At 37.6% G+C, this 20,333-nt stretch overlaps 1 protein-coding gene across 1 annotated transcript in view; it reads right to left on the bottom strand.

Moving 5' to 3' along the window:
• Positions 1-19,060: 19,060 nt before the first annotated feature.
• ACADL (acyl-CoA dehydrogenase long chain) overlaps positions 19,061-20,333 on the bottom strand; it is a 53,074-nt gene continuing 51,801 nt past the window's right edge. The window contains exon 11 of the mRNA XM_049784156.1: positions 19,061-19,587. Within this exon, the coding sequence (XP_049640113.1) occupies positions 19,497-19,587 (91 nt within the window). The 3' untranslated portion in view covers positions 19,061-19,496. The remainder of the gene's footprint in view (positions 19,588-20,333) is intronic.

Here is a 20,333-nt window from a genome sequence, read left to right on the forward strand (position 1 = left end):
TACCATGATAGAAAGAGAGACGTGGTGGAATATACTAACATTACTATAAAAAAAAAAAAACCCTTAAATAAAATAAAGAACTACACACAGATAAAGAAAACTGTTTTCAAATCATTTATCAAACAAAGGGCTTATATCCATACGGGAATGACTAGACCAACTCCTAAATTTCCAGAGATCATACTGGCAAGTCTGGATCAGCACGAATCCTATTAAATGTCTGTGCCTCTCTCAGCGCATGACAGAACAGGACATTTGCAAGATGTGTTAAAAGGTCATTGCTCCCTGCCTTTTTTTTTTTTTTTTTTTTAACTACCAGGATATTCTCATATAGTTTCTACTTATTTCAGGTTCGAATGGTTTTGGGTTTTTGTCTGGTTTCTTCCTCACCTCCTTTACAGTGCCATTATAAACTGCTTAGCAGCAGGACTTCTTAGCACGAGAATGTCCCAACATTTTGGTTGTAGTTATCTCGCCTCCTCTTATTTTGGGATTATATACATTAAAACCATAGAGACCACTTGTCTTTTGGCTATTTGTCTTCAAACTTTTTTTTTTGTTTTTGTTTTTGGGCCACAACCAGTGGTGTTCAGGCTCAGGGTTTACTACTCTGTGCTCAGTAATCACTCCTGGCAGTCTCTGGGAACCATGTGGGATGCTGGGGATCAAACTTGGGTCAACTGCATGCAAGGCAAACGCCCTAACCACTGTTCTATCACTCTGTCTCTTTTCTTCAAATGTTGTGAGAAAGTAACAAACTACGAAACCACGCCTGCCCAGTGGGGCCCAACTGTGAAAAATTGTGAGTGCTGCCTGTGTGTGTCTTTCTACTGTCCTGTCGCATAAACCTCTTGGGAGTGGGCCAAAAGAGGCTCCAGAAAACTCACTCTCCCAGAGGCCCATTCTAGGGCGGGAACGCCAAGGAACTGCTCCATAACGTGAAAACCGGCTATAAGCAGTAATTTGCAGAAGGCAGGTGACTGTTTGTGACGTCAGGCTGGGAAAATCCACGAAACTATGCCTGCCCAGTGGGGCCTGAATGTGAAAAATTGTGAGTGCTGCTTGTGTGTGTCTGTCTACTGTCCTGCTGTGTGAACCTCTTGGGAGTGGGCCGAAAAGAGGCTCCAGCAGAACACAGCTGCTCCACTTCACTATGCGGCGATGCACTTTTTCTAAGGAAAGAAAACCATCGCAACAAGAAAAAATCACGCTAAGAATTGTGCTGGATCACTGAAGCCCAGCATTTCTCTCCAGACTGTCTTCTCTGCTGCATGCTCGGGCCTAAGCCTGTATGAGGCTTCATACACAGAGGACTCCCCTCCCATGGAGGCAAGTCGACCCATCAAGAAAGGGCGGAGCCAGAGAAGTGTGGCTGCCTACATCATTTAGCCAATGAATACCACCACAACACATAGAAAAACCCACAATACAAGTGTGACAATGGGGAAACAATGCAGGCCAGCATCAGACATAGAGAATGAAGATGACAATTCTGATGACCAGATAATGACCAACCAACTAATCAACCTCTCACATAAGGAATTTAGACAAACAATATGGAAGATGCTCAAAGAACTCAAAGAGCCATAAATTGAGTTGAACAGAACACTAATAAGAACCAAGAAAATATGAAGACATAAATCACAAAACTCTAAACTGAAATAACATGCCAACAAACAGGCCTGAAAAACTCAGTAAACGAAGTGAATGACAAAATGGATAAGCTCTGGGACAGGGTAACATAAGCTGAGAATAGACTTGGTGCTGTGGAAGATGAGATAAATAACAATTCCATACAGTGGGAGAGATTGGAAAAAAAAACTTAAAGCAAATGAGCAGACAATGGAAAAATAAGTCAAAGAATGGGAACAGATGAAAATAGAAGTCTATGATAAGCTCAACAGAAACAACTTAAGAATCATTGGAGTCCCAGAGACCCAGGAAGAAAATTTCCAGGAAGAATCAACGGTCAAGAACATCATTAAAGAGAAACTTCTAGAGCTAAAGAATATATGTGATCAAATCCAGCATGCTCGAAAAGTACTAACCAAAAGAGACCCCAGAAAAAATACCCTAAGACACATCCTAGTCACAATGATGAATCCCACAGATAGAGACAGAATTCTGAAAGCAGCAAGATCAAAAGGGGAAATTACGTTCAAGCAAGCATCCTTGAGATTTACAGCAGACATGTCACCAGAAACACTCAATGCCAGAAAGCAGTGGTGGGATATTGTGACAAGACTGAATGAAATGAATGCTTCACCTAGAATACAGTACCCAGCAAAACTCACTTTCTGGTTTGATGGAAGAATACATGGTTTCACAGACAAAAAACAGCTCATAAACTTTACAGACTCAAAAGCAGTCTTAAGAGAAAAACTAAAAGACCTAATTTAAGACAAGACTAACGAAAAGACACACCAAATTTTGATATAAAGATGGCATTAAATCCCAGGACAATTCTTTCACTCAACATCAATGGACTAAATGCACCAGTGAAGAGACACAGAGTGGCTAAATGGATAAAAAAAAAAAAAAAAAACCTCATTCCAACCTTCTGCTGCCTACAAGAAACGCACCTGAATAGTCAGAACAACATAGACTCAAAATAAAAGGCTGGAGAAAAATTATCCAAGCAAACAACACCCATAGAAAAGCTGGAGTGGCCATACTAATATCAGATAATGCAAACTTTATACTCAGGAAGGTTGTAAGGGACAAAGATGGACATTTTATATTAATCAAGTGGTATGTAGGGCAGGAAGAAATAACTCTCCTAAACATATATGCACCGAATGAAGGGGCATCAAAATATTTAATGCAATTGTTGACAAATCTGAAAAGTAATATCAATAACAACACAATAATTGTGGGGTACCTCAACACAGCTTTGTCAACACTGGACAGGTCAACCAGACTGAAACCCAACAAGAATATACTAGAACTGAGGAGAGGGGGCCGGGCGGTGGCGCTGGAGGTAAGGTGCCTGCCTTGCCTGCGCTAGCCTAGGACGGACCGCGGTTCGATCCCCTGGTGTCCCATATGGTCTCCCAAGAAGCCAGGAGCAACTTCTGAGCGCATAGCCAGGAGTAACCCCTGAGCGTCACAGGGTGTGGCCCAAAAAACCAAAAAAAAAAAAAAAAAAAAAAAATAGAACTGAGGAGAGAAATGGAAGAAAGAGGCCTAGTGGATATATATAGGACACTCCATCCCCAGAAACCTGGATACACATTCTTCTCCAGTGTACATGGGACATTCTCCAGGATAGACTACATGCTGGCACATAAAACATACCTCCATAATATCAAGAGGATATAAATCTTGCAGACTACCTTTGCTGACCACAAGGCTCTGAAATTATTTGTGAATTCCAAAGGGACACAGAAGAAAAACTTTAACACCTGAAAGTTAAACAGCCTCATACTGAATAACCAGTGGGTCCGAGATGAAATCAAGGAGGAAATCAAAAGGATCCTGGAAACAAATGACAATAAATACACGAACTATCATAACTTATGGGACACAGCAAAAGCAGTACTGAGAGGAAAATTTATAGCTTTGCAAGCACACATCAGGAAGGAAGAAGGAGCTTACCTGAGTAGCTTAATGACACAGCTAATAGAACTAGAAAGTGCTCAACAAAAGGACCCCAAAAATAGGGAGACAGAAGGAAATAAAAAAGGTGAGAGCAGAAATCAACGAAGTGGAAACCCAAAAAACAATCTGAAAGATCAACGAAAGCAGAAGTTGGTTCTTTGAAAAAATAAACAAGATTGATAGACCATTAGCAAAAATAACAAAGAAAGAGAGGGAGAGAAACTTGATAACTCATATTAGGAATGAAAAAGGAGAGATCACTACTGATATGGCAGAGATTCAAAGGGTAATCAGAAACTACTTTGAGAAACTCTACGCCACTAAAAATGAGAACCTGGAAGAAATGGATAAATTCTTGGACTCTTATAATCTTCCACGGTTGAAGGAAGAGGATGTAGCATATCTAAACACCCCCATCACTATTGATGAAATTAAAACATTAATCAAATGTCTGCCCAAAAACAAAAGCCCAGGCCCAGATGGATTCACTAATGAATTCTTTCAAACTTTCCAAGAGGAACTACTATCAATCCTGGCAAGACTCTTTCATGAAATTGAACAAACGGAAACACTTCCAAATAGCTTTTATGAAGCCAACCTCACCTTGATATCTAAACCAGACAGAGATGCTGCCAAAAAAGAAAATTACAGACCAATATCGCTGATGAATGCAGATACAAAGATCACCAACAAAATCCTGGCAAATAAGATTCAATGCCTCATTAAGAAGATTATCCACTACGATCAAGTAGGTTTTATCCCAGGAATGCAAGGATGGTTTAACATCCGTAAATCTATCGACATAATACACAACATCAACAACAAGAAAAATCAAAATCACATGATCATAACAATAGATGCAGAGAAAGCATTTTATAAGGTCCAACACCCATTCTTGATCAAAACTCTCAGCAAGATGGGAATGGAAGGAACCTTTCTCAATATAGTTGAGGCCATCTACCACAAGCCAGTGGCAAATATTATCCTCAATGGAGAAAAACTGAAAGCCTTCCCTCTAAATTCTGGCACAAGACAAGGCTGTCCTCTCTCACCACTCCTATTCAACATAGCACTGGAATTACTCGCTATAGCAATTAGGCAAGAAAAAGATATCAAGGGAATCCAGATAGGAAAGGAAGAATTCAAGCTCTCCCTGTTTACAGATGACATGATACTTTACTTAGAAAACCCTAAACACTCGACCAAAAAGCTTCTAGAAACAATAGACTCATATAGCAAGGTGGCAGGCTACAAAATTAACACACAAAAATCAATGGCCTTTCTATACACCAATAGTAATAAGGACGAAATGGACATTAAGAAAACAACCTCATTCACAATAGTGCCACACAAACTCAAATATCTTGGAATCAACTTGACTAAATATGTGAAGGACCTGGGGCCGGAGAGGTAGCATGGAGGTAAGGCGTTTGCCTTTCATGCAGGAGGTCATCGGTTCGAATCCCGGCGCCCCATATGGTCCCCTGTGCCTGCCAGGAGCAATTTCTGAGCCTGGAGCCAGGAATAACCCCTGAGCACTGCCGGGTGTGACCCAAAAACAAACAAAAAAAATGTGAAGGACCTATACAAAGAAAACTATAAATCTCTGCTCCAAAAATAAGAGTGGACATGCGGAAATGGAAACACATACCCTGCACATGGATTGGCAGGATTAATATCTTCAAAATGGCAATACTCCCCAAAGCATTATACAGATTTAATGTGATCCCTCTAAAGATACTCATGACATTCTTCAAAGAAGTGGATCAGGCACTTTTGAAATTCATTTGGAAGAGTAAACACTCTAGAATAGCTAAAGTAATCATTGGGAAAAAAGAATATGGGAGGAATTACTTTTCCCAACTTTAAACTTTACTGCAAAGCAATAGTTATCAAAACAGCATGGTATTGGAATAAGTATAGGCCCTTAGATCAGTGGAAAAGGCTTGAATACTCAGATAATGTTTCCCAGACATACAATCACCTAATGTTTGATAAAGGAGCAAGAAATCCTAAATGGAGCAAAGAAATTCTCTTCAACAAGTGGTGTTGGCACACCTGGCTAGCCACTTGCAAAAATATTGAACTTAGAGCCCCAGCTAACATCATGTACGAAGGTAAAATCCAAATGGATTAAAGACCTCTATATCAGACCCAAAACCATAAGATATATAGAACAACACATAGGCAAAACACTCCAGGACATTGAGACTACAGGCATATTCAAAGAGGAAATTGCACTCTCCAAGCAAGTGAAAGCAGAGATTAACAGATGGGAAAATATTAAGCTGAGAAGCTTCTGCACCTCAAAGGAAATAGCGCCCAGGATACAAGAGCCTCTCACGGAGTGGGAGAAACTATTCACCCAATACCCATCAGCGAAGGGGCTAATCTCCAAAATATATAAGGCACTGACAGAACTTTACAAGAAAAAACATCTAATCCCATCAAAAAATGGGGAGAAGAAATGGACAGACACTTTGACAAAGAAGAAATACAAATGGCCAAAAGACACATGAAAAATGCTCCACATCACTAATCATCAGGGAGATGCAAATCAAAACAACGATGAGATATCATCTCACACCACAGAGAATGGCACACATCACAAAGAATGAGAATAAACAGTGTTGGCGGGGATATGGAGAGAAAGGAACTCTTATCCACTGCTGGTGGGAATGTCGTCTAGTTCAACCTTTATGGAAAGCGATATGGAGATTCCTCCAAAAACTGTAAAGTATCAAACTGTCTAAAAAGAGGTTCACTTCTTACCTACAGGCATATATGGAACTTGTAACCAAAATAAAAAGAAGTAGAGAAAGATACCCTAAAAGCATCAGTAGAGAAAGAGATCACATATAAAGTAATCCTCTAAAAACTTACATTAGATTTCTCAAAAGAAATTCTATTAGCAGAATATTTAAAATTTTGTCTTAAAGAACACGAGTTCAGGGGCCGGAGAGATAACATGGAGGTAGTGCATTTGCCTTGAATGCAGAAGGACGGTGGTTTGAATCCTGTCATCTCATATGGTCCCCTGAGCCTGCCAGGTTGCGGTTTTTGAGTGTAGAGCCAGGAGTAACCCCTGAGCGCTGCTGGTGTGATCCCCCCACCAAAGAAAAGAATACGAGTTCAGTATTAATAGTGAAGAGTCCCAATTTAAAGAGAGGCAAAACATTCAGATAGACAATCACCAATAAAACATATTTGGAAAGCAAATAAAAACACATTAAAAAGTGCTCGGGCTTCTGGATTTCAGCGCCAGTCCTTCCTGATCATCTGCCTCCTGCAATCAGTAAGATAACATTGGAATAGACTCTGCTACATTGCTCATTTATAGAATGTTATTGCAATTTCTTTTCAATTCAAGCTAGTTTATTATTATAACATAATGTTCATGATTTCAGTTTGCTTTCAGGGAAGGAACCTGAATACTCAAAACACATTAGATGATACTTCATAGTGTAGACTCCTTTTACAGTGCTCATTACCATATTGCTTAGTATTCTAGACTTGTAAATTATAATTGTTTTAAGAATTTTCTATATACAATCTAACTCAGGAGGCCTTCCTTCAGTAAAGCTTACCTTCGCCAATGATGATTTGCTTAGAAAAAGGAAAACCTTCCTATCTGACTTGTGGGCTTTATATTTTTTACTTGGGTCAGCTTTGCAACTTTAATCTATGAATCTATCCTCATTGTCTATGTATGTGAGTGAATGTGTTGGCCACCTCTATGTCTGTCTAATGTCCATCTGTAACGTACATGTCTGTCTATGTTTCCCCTGTTTTATATATATATATATATATATATATATATATATATATATATATATATATATATATATAAAATATGTATATATTCCCCCAGCTCATTACTTTATAAATCGTATTTTAGCCCTTCATTCTTACCCCAATCTGTTATTTCTCCCTATTTAACTGAAACATTCTCCCTACTCCAAACAGCTGCCAACCAGCTCCCAAAGTGAAAAGACAACTTCCTAGCCCACCTTGCCTAAGCCCACGAAGAAGCTGCCACTGCCTCTGCTACTGATTTATTCTCTGTAGTACCATTTATCTCACCTCCCTTAGCTGTGAACAGTTGCTCACTACCAGACTTAAGTTTTTGAGAAACCCCCAGCTTGAGGACATTTCCTGATCCATGACTGCTGGGAACCATTTTTCAGACTATACAATACATATCACAGGCTGAAGCTATGCTCCAGAGTTTATCCCTGACCTCTTCCCCAACTATTTCAAAAGGCTTAAAGGGGGTATGTATATTCCTTTTATATATATTTCTTTAGATGTATTTCCTTAATAGATATAATTCTTATTGTGTATTTCCTTATTATAAGTAGATTGCCCATCCCTTTTCTTGATCATTTTAGTAGGAATTTCTAGTAGATAAGTTTCTCTTGGGTTCTGAGTTCATGTTAGAACTAGTTTATAGGGATTGTTTAGCTTGTTATTTTTACCCCATATACACCAGAAGTATGGCATTATTTGTTTTTACATAGGTACATTCAAATCAGGGAAATCTTACATATAGGAAGTTCTTATGTATTATGGTAGGAGCTCATACATTTTATACTATAGGGCCGATTTTCATTCTGAGCATTTATTATAGTGATTTTACTTAGGCCTCAGTTGATCAGGGGGCAAAGGGTGGTGGTGTAGGATGCATTCTGAGTTCATTGGTGGAGGAAGGTGGACACTGATGGTAGTAATGGCCCTGATTCACTGTATATCAGAAATTCAACTATGAAGGACTTTGTAGATCATAATGGATTCAATAAAAAAGTGCTTGGGCCAGAGCAATAGCACAGGGGTAGAACATTTGCCTTGCACACGAGTGATATGCGATGGACCTAGGTTTGATTCTGGGCATAAAAGTGCTCATTATCATTCGATCCTGAAAAAATGCAAATTAAAATAATAATGAGATGTAATTATTAGCATAAAATAACAAATACAAGTGCTCAGTTGTAGAGCAGTCAGAATGCTCATATTTGTTGACAAGTAAGCGAAATGTCTTGAGACACACACATCCTAGAAAAATGTCTGGCAGTTTTGTATTAGATTAAACATAGTTTTACCTTTAAAGTTTCCAAAATTTTTCTAGGAACCAAAATATCCTGAGAGCAGCATACAAATAGAGAAATATCCTTAAAGTGGAACACTATTTAGTCCTGTAAAAGGAAAAACTACTAATTCATACAAGAGTTTTTCTTTTTATCTTGCTCTTTGTGTGTGTGTGTGTGTGTGTGTGTGTGTGTGTTTTTGCACGCATGCGTGTGTGCATGCGCCATATCTGGCAGTGCTCAGGGTTCACTCCTGGCTGTGCACTCAGGAAACTTTCCTGGTAGTGCTTGAGGGACCATATGGGATGCCAGGGATTGAACACAAGTTTGTCAAGATTAAGGCAAATGGCCTACCCACTACTAGACTATTGTTCCTGCCTGAGTGCTTTTCTAAGAGAATGAAATTATTCTAAAATATATATACTCTATGATTTTACTTGTAAGTTTCAAAAATCACATAGAAGAAAACAGAGCAATGATTATCAAGGGTTAAAGGTAGTGTAGATCTAGGGTTCTATCCTATATATTGCATGGTCCCCAAGCAATGTTAGAAACAAACTTTAAGCCACTGGGAATAGACACCAAGCATACCTGGATGTGGTTCTCAAACCAAGCAGCCTCTCTACTATACAAGAGAGTGAGGGATCATTCTGTGCTAATTGTTCTATATCCTAATTTTGCTGGCGATTGCATGTATCTCTCCACTAACTAAAACTCAGAAAACCCCAAAAGGCAATAATAGTTTATGTAATATATATTACAATTAATTACTTGGTTTTTGGGCTACACCTGGTGATGCTCAGGGGTTACTCCTGGCTTTGCACTCAGAAATCTCTCCTGATAGGCTAGGGGTACCATATGGGATGTCAGGAATCATGGACTCCTGTTGGCTGCGTGCAAGGCAAATGTCCTACTGCTGTGCTATCACTCTGACCCCATTCCAATTTATTTTGAAAGAAAGGAGGATATTATAAAAGAGACTTTGAAGATAATATTTTAAAATGCAATTTATGGACCTTGTTTTGTTTCTGATTTGAAAAGAGAGCAGCTGCAAGAAAAATGTCATTTTAATTTGGAATTATATGATAAAGTTACATTTTAAAAACAGGATAATATATCTGTGGTTATATAAAAGCATTTTCATTAAACTAGGTATCTATTCTAAAATACAAGTGTGAAATAGGATGAAGTATAAATATGCTTTAAAATAAATAAGAAAAATGTGGGAAGTACACTAACCAATGTTGAGGCTAGCTAGAAGCTTGTTATACTAGCTTCATGGTTTTTCTGGTTTGAAGTTTTATGCAGTTTTTCTTAAAAATAGAAAACAAGATTTCAAGTTCCTTTTAAGCATTTATTATTAAGCAGTAGACACGATAAGCCTATGGTTGATTCCATCTCCCCGTCAAATCTTTCCAGTGACCCCAAATAAATGCTGTGCTGTGCTTGCTAAAAATAATACTGACCAATGAAAAACCTCAATCTCCTAGAAATTTTATACCTCCAGAAATAAACTACTAAAATTACTAGATAGTACAGCTTATCAGCTAGATTTTAAATTAGCAACTCAAACAGTTTTACATATTGTATTTTCAATGGCACCAACAAAGAAATAAAGAGGAAAAATAATATAAAACAATGAATATTATTCTAAAAGTTCGAGGCACAAAATTACTTGACCTTTTTGATTCTCATTAAGTATTTACTGTGTGGCTTTCTTCCTGTGTCAGTCCAATTTGTTCTTTTGAGCATTATTATTATTTATTGTTTCTTGAGCACTTAGCACTGTGTGAGACACAAATGATAAATTTCCTCCCTAAGGACAATAATCAAAGACACAGAAGCAAAACACGAATTAGCTATTTAAGAAATAAAAACTTAACAATAGTTAATAAATACACTCTGAATTCCCTGTTTTGCTTTGAGCTTTAAGTCCATGATAATGTGGTTGGTTCTTTTGAAGCAGTAAAAACATATCTAAATCTGGGAAAACAAGAAAATGACCAGTTTAGAAAAGAGAAAATAACCCAGAAATCATTCCAAGAAAGTATCTTACCTTAGAAATACTTTTCTTTCTTCTTCTTCTTCTTCTTCTTCTTCTTCTTCTTCTTCTTCTTCTTCTTCTTCTTCTTCTTCTTCTTCTTCTTCTTCTTCTTCTTCTTCTTCTTCTTTTTTTTTTTTTTTTGTTTTGTTTTTGGGTCACACCCGGCAGTGCTCAGGGGTTACTCCTGGCTCTATGCTCATAAATTGCTCCTGGCAGGCTCAGTGGACCATATGGGACGCCAGGATTTGAGCCACCAACCTTCTGCATGCAAGGCAAATGCCTTACCTCCATGCTATCTCTCCTGCCCCCTACTTTTTCTTTTCTGATATCAAATGCAGACTTTTTCCTTCTTTTTCTTTTCATGCCATTCTATGCTTTCGATAGCACTTCTCTCAGCTCAAGTGCTCCTCATAGAACTGTCATTTAAAAAAAAGTGTTACATGTATTTTTAAAATTCTTTTACTTTTATATTTATTTTTAATTGATCACCATGAATTCCAAGTCAGATATTTATGGTTGAGTTTAGGCTTACATTGCTCCAATACCAACCCCTTCACCAGTGTCTAGTTCCCTCCACCAATGTCCCGTTTCCTTTCTGCCCTCCTTCCCCCAGTTTTTTCTGCTTTCACTGCAAGCTTCCTGCTGAATACAAGTTCTCCTGTTATTGCCATTGGGAATTTGCTATTTTTCTCTGACATTAGTTTATATCCCACAAATGAGATAGATAATTCTGAATCTATTCCTCTTGACTGACTTCATTCTCCAGATCAAATTATATGACTATTTTTTTCTTCAGGCTAAGGATAACTTCATTGTATAAATGTACCATAATTTTTTTCTTTTATTATCCATCTTGCAGTTTTAAGGCAACCTTACCTTACTTCAAAATGATATTATTTTGAAGGATACAGGTTTGGAGTAAACCAAAGTTATTTTGGTGGGTCAGATAATGAAACTCTTCTGCAGTGCCCATTAGGCCAATTTATAAAGAAAAGTATAAAGAATCAAAGTGCAAATGCTGGCAGTTCTAAGGCCTGGAACCAGGCTCTTGAGACTCTAATTATAGTTCAGAATGTATGAGCTACTCTATAATGTTTTATTTTTTTTTTTTTTTTTTTATTTTTTATCTTTATTTAAACACCGTGATTACAAACATGATTATAGTTGTATGATTACAGTCATGTAAAGAGCACCCCCCCTTCACCGGTGTAACATTCCCACCACCAATTTCCCAGATCTCCCTCCTCCCCACCCCCCTACACCTGTACTCGAGACAGGCTTTCTACTTCCCTCATTCATTCACATTTTATGATAGTTTTCAGTGTAGTCATCTCTGCAACTGCACTCATCACTCTATGTGATGAGCTGCATGTCCTGAGCTGCACCTACCAGCCCTCATCTCTCTTGTCTCTGAGATATTGTTAAAAATGTCCTTCATTTTTCTTAAAGCCCATAGATGAGTGAAACCATTCTGCGTCTTTCTCTCTCCCTCTGACTTACTTCACTCAGCATAATAGATTCCATGTACATCCATGTATTGGAAAATTTCATGACTTCATCTCTCCTGATGGCTGCATAGTATTCCATTGTGTATATGTACCACAGTTTCTTCAGCCACTCATCTGTTGAAGGGCATCTTGGTTGTTTCCAGAGTCTGGCTATTGTAAATAGCGCTGCAATGAATATAGGAGTAAGGAAGGGTTTTTTGTATTGTATTTTTGTGTTTCTTGGGTATATTCCTAGGAGTGGTATAGCTGGATCGTATGGAAGCTCAATTTCCAGTTTGTGAAGGAATCTCCATATCGCTTTCCATAAAGGTTGTACTAGACGGCATTCCCACCAGCAGTGAAAAAGAGTTCCTTTCTCTCCACATCCCCGCCAGCACTGCTTGTTTTCCTTTCTTGTGATGTGTGCCAATCTCAGTGGCGTGAGGTGGTACCTCATAGTAGTTTTGATTTGCATCTCCCTGACGATTAGTGATGTTGAACATCTTTTCATGTGCCTTTTGGCCATTTGCCTTTCTTCTTTTTCAAAGTGTCTGTTCATTTCTTCTCCCCATTTTTTGATGGGGTTAGTTGTTTTTTTCTTGTATAGTTCTGTCAGTACCTTGTAAATTTTGGATATTAGCCCTTTATCTGATGTGTATTGGGTGAATAATTTCTCCCACTCAGTGGGTGGCCTTTGTATTCTGGGCGCTATTTCCTTTGAGATGCAGAAGCTTTTCAGCTTAATATAGTCCCATCTGTTTATCTCTGCTTCCACTTGCTTGGAAAGTGCTGTCTCCTCCTTAAAGATGCCTTTAGTCTCAATGTCCTGGAGTGTTTCACCTACATGTTGTTCTATATACCTTATAGTTTCAGTTCTGATATCAAGGTCTTTAATCCATTTGGATTTTACCTTTGTATATGGTGTTAGCTGGGGGTCTGAGTTCGCTTTTTTGCAAGTGGTTAACCAGTTGTGCCAACACCACTTGTTGAATAGGCTTTCCCTGCTCCATTTAGGATTTTTTGCTCCTTTATCAAAAACAAGGTGGTTATATGTCTGAGGAACCTTCTCTGAGTACTCAAGCCTATTCCACTGATCTGAGGGTCTGTTTTTATTCCAATACCATGCTGTTTTTATAACTGTTGCTTTGTAATACAACTTAAAATTGGGGAAAGTAATGCCTCCCATATTCCTTTTCCCAAGGAGTGCTTTAGCTATTCGAGGTTGTTTGTTGTTCCAGATGAATTTCAGAAGTATTTGATCCACTTCTTTGAAAAATGTCATGGGTATCTTTAGAGGAATCGCGTTAAATCTGTACAATGCTTTTGGAAGTATTGCCATTTTAATGATGTTGATCCTGCCAATCCATGAGCATGGTATGTGTTTCCATTTCCGCGTGTCCTCTCTTATTTCTTGGAGCAGTGTTTTGTAGTTTTCTTTGTATAGATCCTTCACATCTTTAGTCAGGTTGACTCCAAGATATTTGAGTTTGTGTGGAACTAATGTGAATGGGATTGTTCTCTTAATGTCCATTTCTTCCCTATCATTATTCGTGTATAAAAAGGCCATTGATTTTTGTGTGTTAATTTTGTATCCTGCCACTTTGCTATACAAATCTATTATTTCTAGAAGCTTTTTGGTAGAGTCTTTAGGGTTTTCTAAGTAGAGTATCATGTCATCTGCAAACAGTGAGAGCTTGACTTCTTCCTTTCCTATCTGAATTCCCTTGATATCTTTTTCTTGCCTAATCGCTATAGCAAGTACTTCCAGTGCTATGTTGAATAGGAGTGGTGAGAGAGGACAGCCTTGTCTTGTACCAGAATTTAGAGGAAAGGATTTTAGTTTTTCTCCATTGAGGATAATATTTGCCACTGGCTTCTGGTAGATGGCTTTGACTATATTGAGAAAGGTTCCTTTTATTCCTATCTTGCTGAGAGTTTTAATCAAGAATGGGTGTTGAACCTTATCAAATGCTTTTTCTGCATCTATTGGTATGACCATGTGATTTTTATTTTTGTTGTTGTTTATGTTGTGTATTATATTAATAGATTTACGGATGTTAAACCATCCTTGCATTCCTGGGATGAAACCTACTTGATCAAAGTGAATGATCTTCTTGGTGAGGCACTGGATCCTGTTCGCCAGGATTTTGTTGAGGATCTTTGCATCTGTGTTCATCAGGGATATTGGTCTGTAATTTTCTTTTTTGGCAGCATCTCTATCAGGTTTTGGTATTAAGGTGATGTTGGCTTCATAAAAGCTATTTGGAAGTATTCCTGTTTTTTCGATTTCATAAAAGAGCCTGGCCAGAATTGGTAGTAGTTCCTCTTGAAAGGTTTGAAAGAATTCATTCGTGAATCCATCAGGGCCTGGGCTTTTGTTTTTGGGTAAATTTTTGATTACAGTTTTAATTTCCTCAATAGTGATGGGGGTGTTTAGATATGCTACCTCTTCTTTATTCAACCGTGGAAGGTTATATGAGTTCAGAAATTTATCCATTTCTTCCAGGTTCTCATATTTAGTGGCATAGAGTTTCTCAAAGTATTCTCTGAATACCCTTTGAATCTCTGCAGTATCTGTAGTGATCTCCCCCTTCTCATTTCTAATACGCGTTATCAAGTTTCTCTCTTTCTTTTGCTTTGTGAGTTTTGCCAATGGTCTATCAATCTTGTTTATTTTTTCAAAGAACCAACTTCTGCTTTCGTTGATCTTTCGGATTGTTTTTTGGGTTTCCACTTCGTTGATTTCTGCTCTCAGCTTTGTTATTTCCTTCTGTCTCCCTATTTTTGGGTCCTTTTGTTGAGCACTTTCTAGTTCTATTAGCTGTGTCATTAAGCTACTCAGGTAAGCTCCTTCTTCCTTCCTGATGTGTGCTTGCAAAGCTATAAATTTTCCTCTCAGTACTGCTTTTGCTGTGTCCCATAAGTTCTGATAGTTTGTGTCTTTATTGTCATTTGTTTCCAGGAACCTTTTGATTTCCTCCTTGATTTCATCTCGGACCCACTGGTTATTGAGTATGAGGCTGTTTAACTTCCAGGTGTTAAATTTTTTCTTCTGTGTCCCTTTGCAGTTCACATCTAACTTCAGAGCCTTGTGGTCAGCAAAGGCAGCCTGCAAAATGTCTATCTTTTTTATTTTATGGAGGTATGTTTTATGTGCCAGCACATGATCTATCCTGGAGAATGATCCATGTACATTGGAAAAGAATGTGTATCCAGGTTTCTGAGGATAGAGTGCCCTATATATATCTACTAGGCCTCTTTCATCCATTTCTTTTTGCAGGTCTAGTATATTTTTGTTGGGTTTCCATTTGGTTGACCTATCAAGTGTTGACAAGCCTGTGTTGAGGTCTCCCACAATTATTGTGTTATTATTGATATCCTTCTTCAGATTTGTCAACAATTGTATTAAATACTTTGCTGGACCCTCATTCGGTGCGTATATGTTTAGGAGAGTGATTTCTTCTTGCTGTACAAATCCCTTGATTAGTACATAATATCCATCTTTGTCCCTTACAATTTTTCTGAGTATAAAGTTTGTGTCATCTGATATTAGTATGGCCACCCCCGCTTTTTTAAGGGTGTTGTTTGCTTGAATGATTTTCCTCCAGCCTTTGATTTTGAGTCTATGTTTATTCTGACTATTCAGGTGTGTTTCTTGTAGACAGCAGAAGGTTGGCTTCAGTTTTTTGATCCATTTCGCCACTCTGTGCCTCTTAACTGGTGCATTTAGTCCATTGACATTGAGAGAAATAATTGTCATGGGATTTATTGCCATCTTTGTGTAGAAGTTTGGTGTGTTTTTTGTTCTGTCTTGTTTTTAGAGTAGATCTTTCAGTTTTTCTTTTAAGGCTGGTTTTGAGTCTGCAAAGATTTTGAGCTGTTGTTTATCTGTGAAGCCGTGTATACATCCGTCAAACCTGAAACTTAGTTTTGCTGGGTGCAATATTCTTGGCGAAGCATTTATTTCATTGAGTTTTGCCACTACGTCCCACCACTGCCTTCTGGCCTTGAGTGTTTCTGGTGACAGGTCTGCTGTAAATTTCAAGGATGCTCCGTGGAATGTAATTTCCCTTTTCGATCTTGCTGCTTGCAGTATTCTATCTCTATCGGTGGGTTTCATCATGGTGACTAGGATGTGTCTTGGGGTGTTTCTACTGGGGTCTTTTTTAGCTGGTACTCTTCGGGCATGCAGGATTTGGTCACATGTTTTCTTTAGCTCTGGTAGTTTCTCTGTGATGATGTTCTTAACCATTGATTCTTCCTGAAGATTTTCTTCTTGGGTCTCTGGAACTCCAATGATTCTGAAGTTGTTTCTGTTGAGCTTATCAAAGACTTCTATTTTCATCTTCTCATATTCTTTGAGTAAATTTTCCATTGTCTGATCATTTGATTTGAGGTTTTTTTCTAATCTCTTCTGCTGTGTAAAGTTGTTATGCATCTCATCTTCTAAAGCACTAATTCTATCCTCAGCTGCTGTTAACCTGTTGGAAAACTCATCCATTATGTTCTTCAATTCGTCTATTGAGTTTTTCAGACCTGTTATCTGATCTGATATTTCAGTTTGGAGTTTTCTGATTTCTGTCTTCATATTCTCTTGATTTTTATTAGTGCTCTGATTTATACTTTCTTTGATATCTGATAGCAACCTCCATATTTCGTCTCTAAACTCCATTTCTGAAAGACTGCTTAGGTAGTTGGTCGTTGTTGGGTCATCAGAGTTTCCATCTTCATTCTCTATGGTTGAAGTTGGTCTGCGTAGTCTCCCCATTGTCTCGCTTACGCTGTGGGTTTTTCTACGTGTTGTGGTGGTACTCATTGGCGAGGTGGAGTGCGCGGCCGCGAAGCGCAGCGGAGCGGCCGCGCTCCGGCCCCCAAACACTCACCTCAGCCGAGGCAAGCCGTCAGGGGATGCCTGGGGAGGCCCCCAAGTGTCTGCCAAGCAAAGAAACCAGCACAATCCACAACTCCAACAGAAAACTCACAGCCCCAGCGAGACACGCCTCAGCCGAGGCAAGCCGTCAGGGGATGCCTGGGGAGGCCCCCAAGTGTCTGCCAAGCAAAGAAACCAGCACAATCCACAACTCCAACAGAAAACCTCTATAATGTTTTATAGCTAGCATATTCAAATGCATTTGAAAGAATCCAAAATAAGTAACTTATTTAAGATATCACCAACTTTGAAAGGTAGTCATTGTTTAAACATAAGTTTTAATAATATACCTTATATAGCATATTTTTCTAATTTGTTAATATTGTTTTCTGTTGTTGTTTTTTGTTTTTGGGGCCACTGACACTCAGGGATTACTCCTGGCTATGCGCTCAGAAATTGCTCCTGGCTCTAGGGACCATATGGAACGCCTGGGATCTAACGTAGGTCCGTTCTGGGTCAGCTGCGTGCAAGGCAAGCTACTCCTGTGCTACCGCTCTGGCCCCTGATTTGTTAATTGTTAATCCTACAGCTGTTTTGTAAAAAAAAAAGGAAAAGGAGCTGATTTGTCTAATTTTATATTCTTGCTTAGCAGTAAAAAAATGAATTGAAAGCTCTTAATACAGCAACATATGAATGTCTTAAATCTGTCTTGCATTGTATTTAATGCAGCTGAGCAAGAACTCAAGCTGACAAACTTCAACCCAAGTGGACATTAAAATATAATTTAAGGAGAAAGTTCTATTCATTATTTTTCTTCCTTCTGCTCTGTACAATTGTCATGGTTTGGGAGAAAACACAAGTCTAATACTAATGAAGCCAAAATAAATGCTTAGGTTTTCTGAGCTGAATAAGATGCATATATATATATTTACATTATTTTGGGAATGCTTTATACACTATCTCACCAATACATTAAAAGAAAAACAAGTAAAAAATGCCAGCAGTTATTTTTTTTTTTGGGGGGGGGGGTTCAGAACTGGTGGTACACAGCTGGCTCAGAGCTCAGAGATCACACCTGGAGTACTCAGGGAACCAGATGAGATGTTTGTTATCAAACCCAGGTCAGCTACGTGCAAGGTAAACTCCATACTCACTATACTATTACTCAGGCCCTGTGAGGTCAGCAGTTTACAAAATAATTATTTTGATTTTAAATCAAATGTTAATTCCTTGCTTTCTTATCTTAAATGTTTATTTTTTCTATTGCTCTTATTAAGATTTATTTTTATTTTGGAGCCAAACCCAGTGTAGCTCAGATCTTACATCTATGTTTGTACTCAGAGATCACCCTTGTGGGGCTGGGAGACCATATGTGGTGTCAGGGATTGAACCCAGGGCAGCTGCATGCAAGGCAAGCATCCTACCTGCTATATTTTTACTTTATCTCCAGCTTTCAAATCATCTTATTCATTCATCTCTTCATTATTTTGTTATAACTTATTTGCTTATTCATTTATTAGCAAGGATCATCAGTGTTGTTTGCTACCACATTTTAAATTCCTTGGTTCATGTAAGTATTTATTGTTGAATCAATAAAAAAATTATATATCCATAGATTATATAGTTTAATTTTTTTATAATAAAAGACAATGTTTTGACATCTACAAAATATACTAACATCTTAAAACAAAATACAAGTTATATATTAGTTTCTGTTTTCCTATAATTTAAACTGTCCAAAGTTCAGTTGTCAGTGGTTGAGAGAAACAAAGACTAGAAAAATGCTTAGCTGATTGGTTGTGGATCCAACACCATAAGAAAGAAAACTTCCTTATAAAACCTGAGCAGTTTCATTGGTATTATCCAGGGGCCCTGTGCAAGATTCATTAGAAGAAAGTATTTCATTGATTAAAAACAAAGATTAGGGTTAGGGTAGTTGGAAACATTAGAGAATTTAGGTAAAAGAGAGATGAAATTATTTTGAATCATAAAGTGAATTTATTTTTCCTTTAAAAGTCAATGTGTTATAAACATTAAAAACTTTTTTCTTTACAAAATTCACATTTTTCCTGCCACAATTGAAGACACAAACATTTATGTTCTTTTAAAATTTTAAGGATAAGTGAAATATCAAGGCTCCTAGAATTAGATAATCTTTGTTTTAGAGCTATATTAATATTGGAAATGTTAAAACCTAAAACTTTGAATATATTAGAGAGTTTTGTAAACTCTAAGTTCAAGGATTGCTCCTCCCATTGTTAATTTTATATTTGATTTGTTTCTTTCTCTAGAGGAAGGGCATATAAAATATGTCTAGTATTTTCTCTCATCCAGGTTGCATTTTATCTTGAGAAGATTTCGAGCCAGATTAGTTGTAATAGGATTCCAGGATGTGGGCAGATGTCTATTATTCACGGCTGCACGATCGCTCTTGCAATCAGCTCTTTCATTATTTCATTGGTACCACCATAGATTGGTTGAACTCGGGCATCCACATAAGCTCTGCAAAAACCAGAAAATGACGGAATAAATATATAAAGTTTATGGGAAATTTTCAGCTTTGTCTCACTAAGTAATTAGTAACTAAAGAATTTATTCAATGAAACCCAAACAATAAAAGTCCTTCAAGAATTACTTAGTCTTTAGAGTATGACATTCATCCTAGATTACACAATCATTAATCTCTTAAGATACTGGTATAGCTTTTAGACTGCTTAAAGAGATGACATATTAAAATAACATTTATAGTATGTTACAGCTCATAAATTTGGTAAAATTCAGCCTAAATTATAGCCTGCTAAAAAAAAGTGTTTAAGAGTCATAAACACATGGAATCTCTAAGTTTCTACCTTTAATGTACCAGAAAAATTTAAATATTCACTGATCTTATAGAAAATGAAGTAAAAGAAATAAGATCATTTCTAGCATCCCTTCAGATATCACTATCATTACTGTTTTATGAGTTAAGGTTGATGCTTTTAAAAATTAGGTCCCACAAAGTTAACTAGTAACTTATTTTTTTGGAAAAGGTTAATAGTACTTCAATGATGTATGAGGTAAATACTGAGTGGCTGAGCTCATTGCCATAAAAGAAACAAATGTTATCAGGAATCCACTTTTGGTAGCTATGATAGTAACCATGACACTGAACTTCTGTTTGAAAAAATTTTTACATGTCACTTTATTCTTTCAGTTCTAGGATCTAAGGAAATAAATACATCTTTAAAAATTTTAGCAGGTAAAGGATC

Source organism: Suncus etruscus, chromosome 1, assembly GCF_024139225.1.
Source record: "Suncus etruscus isolate mSunEtr1 chromosome 1, mSunEtr1.pri.cur, whole genome shotgun sequence".
NCBI classification, from domain to species: Eukaryota; Metazoa; Chordata; class Mammalia; order Eulipotyphla; family Soricidae; genus Suncus; species Suncus etruscus.